The sequence below is a fragment of the Stegastes partitus genome, unplaced genomic scaffold (genome assembly GCF_000690725.1).
Source record: "Stegastes partitus isolate 25-593 unplaced genomic scaffold, Stegastes_partitus-1.0.2 Scaffold265, whole genome shotgun sequence".
Classification (NCBI taxonomy): Eukaryota; Metazoa; Chordata; class Actinopteri; family Pomacentridae; genus Stegastes; species Stegastes partitus.
In genome coordinates this window covers 519,735-521,601 of record NW_007577996.1, presented here as the reverse complement: position 1 = coordinate 521,601, position 1,867 = coordinate 519,735, and the positions used below count along the sequence as shown (strand labels likewise).

At 38.7% G+C, this 1,867-nt stretch overlaps 1 protein-coding gene across 1 annotated transcript in view; it reads right to left on the bottom strand.

The window, feature by feature from the left end:
* LOC103357639 (beta-1,3-galactosyltransferase 2-like) overlaps nt 1-1,499 on the bottom strand; it is a 9,668-nt gene extending 8,169 nt beyond the window's left edge. Inside the window, exon 1 of the mRNA XM_008282271.1 lies at nt 1,238-1,499. Coding sequence (XP_008280493.1) covers nt 1,238-1,356 — 119 coding nt within the window. The 5' untranslated portion in view covers nt 1,357-1,499. The remainder of the gene's footprint in view (nt 1-1,237) is intronic.
* Nucleotides 1,500-1,867: the final 368 nt, after the last annotated feature.

Here is a 1,867-nt window from a genome sequence, read left to right as displayed (position 1 = left end):
GTGCTAAAAGTCATGTCTCTAAAACCACATTCCACTTGCTGTGCAACCTTGACTGCTGTCAGGGGCTCGGGATAGAAAAAGCCTCTCACACCAGGTCACAATCAAGCGAGTGTTGATGAACACGGACTAGTATGTTGTAGAATGTCTACACACTTCCTCTTCTTAATTTATTTTGCAAGTAACTTGTTAAATCTTCTGTAAAGATGCGTGAGAAAAAGTTGCTTTTTTATTTTTTTTCTCGGGCATTTGCCTTTTCCTGTCACATGGCTACGGTCTGGCTGGTTTGTGGTGAGACAGAGAACACTAAAGATAAAGACACTGTGCTGAGAAAAACACGGTGAGAAATTACAACGTTCTGCAGAGCGCAGACCAGACAGGTTGAATATACAATCGCCTCTCGGTTGAGGATTAACATTTATAGCAAGAGTGGGACTGGATGAGTGCTATAAACAGACTGTGCAACACGGAAAGTATGAACTCATACACAGAGGAATAAACATGCATCTGAAAATATGTACTCAGTTGAAAATAAAGATAAAAAAGTCTCATTATATTGAACTTTTGTATCAGTACACCTAATAAAGACAGCAAAGATGAAACTAAGTGTTAAAAAAAATGAACAGAATTTCACTATCTTTAGATATCTTTAAGAGTTTAGAGGAGCCACTTGTGAGCATGTCAGTGGTTTTCCTGGATAATATTCACACACGAAGTTAGCTGCACATTTTATCAAAACCTGTTTTTGGCCGTGTGATGAAAAACATGTGCACCTATGTAGCACAAAAACTTTTCAACTACTTGTGTCTGAATGCCAAAATGCAAAATGCACAAAAAGGAACTGGTGGGAAACAAATGAGACTTATTATATAAAAATCTAACGTAATAATTAAATGTTACCCATAGAAAAAGATCTTCTTATTTCCACTTTATGAACTTAAACATTATACTTTATGCAAACGAGCATACTAGTAATTGACAGAACTGACGTCAATGTGTTTTAATCTGGAAATCAAGTAAAAAAATGTTTTTTTGTTTTTTAATATTGGATTAAAAATTATAGTCACATTGAAACACAACAATTAAAAAAACATGAGCTCTGTTGTCTCCACAGCAGCCAGTCCGGACCCATTTCCTGATCATACTATCTATTTTTAAAGCGTTCACATTTACAAACCACAGGGAGCTCTCAGCCATTAAAGTCAATACATTTCAAATAAAAGAAGACATGTAGACTTACCCTTTGATAGCAGAGTTTTCTGGCATTTTCAAAAGGCGAAGGATGGTTTTGCAGCTGACTGTCTTTACCTCCAGCCGACAGGCAGCAGAGGAGAAGTTAGAAGGGGGATGTCGTTGCATGTTTCACCTCTCCGCTTGTAGAGTGGTGGTTTGTGGCGGAGAGGTTAAAAAAATCATACCGGGCTTCCTTCTGAGCACACACGGAAAGATTTAGTGACGGGCTGGTGAACCGTACGATCTTAACGTGGATGCTGGTGTGTCATAGGCCTGACAACGTTTGGAGATAATGCTGACTGTGTTTTCAGTAGAACCATCAACAACATGAATCATTAGTTGGAGCCACTGTTGCCACATTCCTCCTGTTTAAGATCCTTCTCTCTTATGTACTGTAGCTACGTTCTGTGTTAAAAGATGCAACTTAAATACAATCCAAACGTTTACATGACTAGGGCAAGCTTCACTTCACCTCTTCGCTAATTTTGGCATCAGGTTAGGAGGCGTCAGGAAGCCAAGATGGAAGGAACCACACCGAGCGTCTTAAAACCCGTGAATGGAGGAGGAGTTCATTTGCAAAATTCCATTTTTGTAGATTTTCAGAAAACTTCTTTTGTTGTTGTTTGCTTGAGACAAT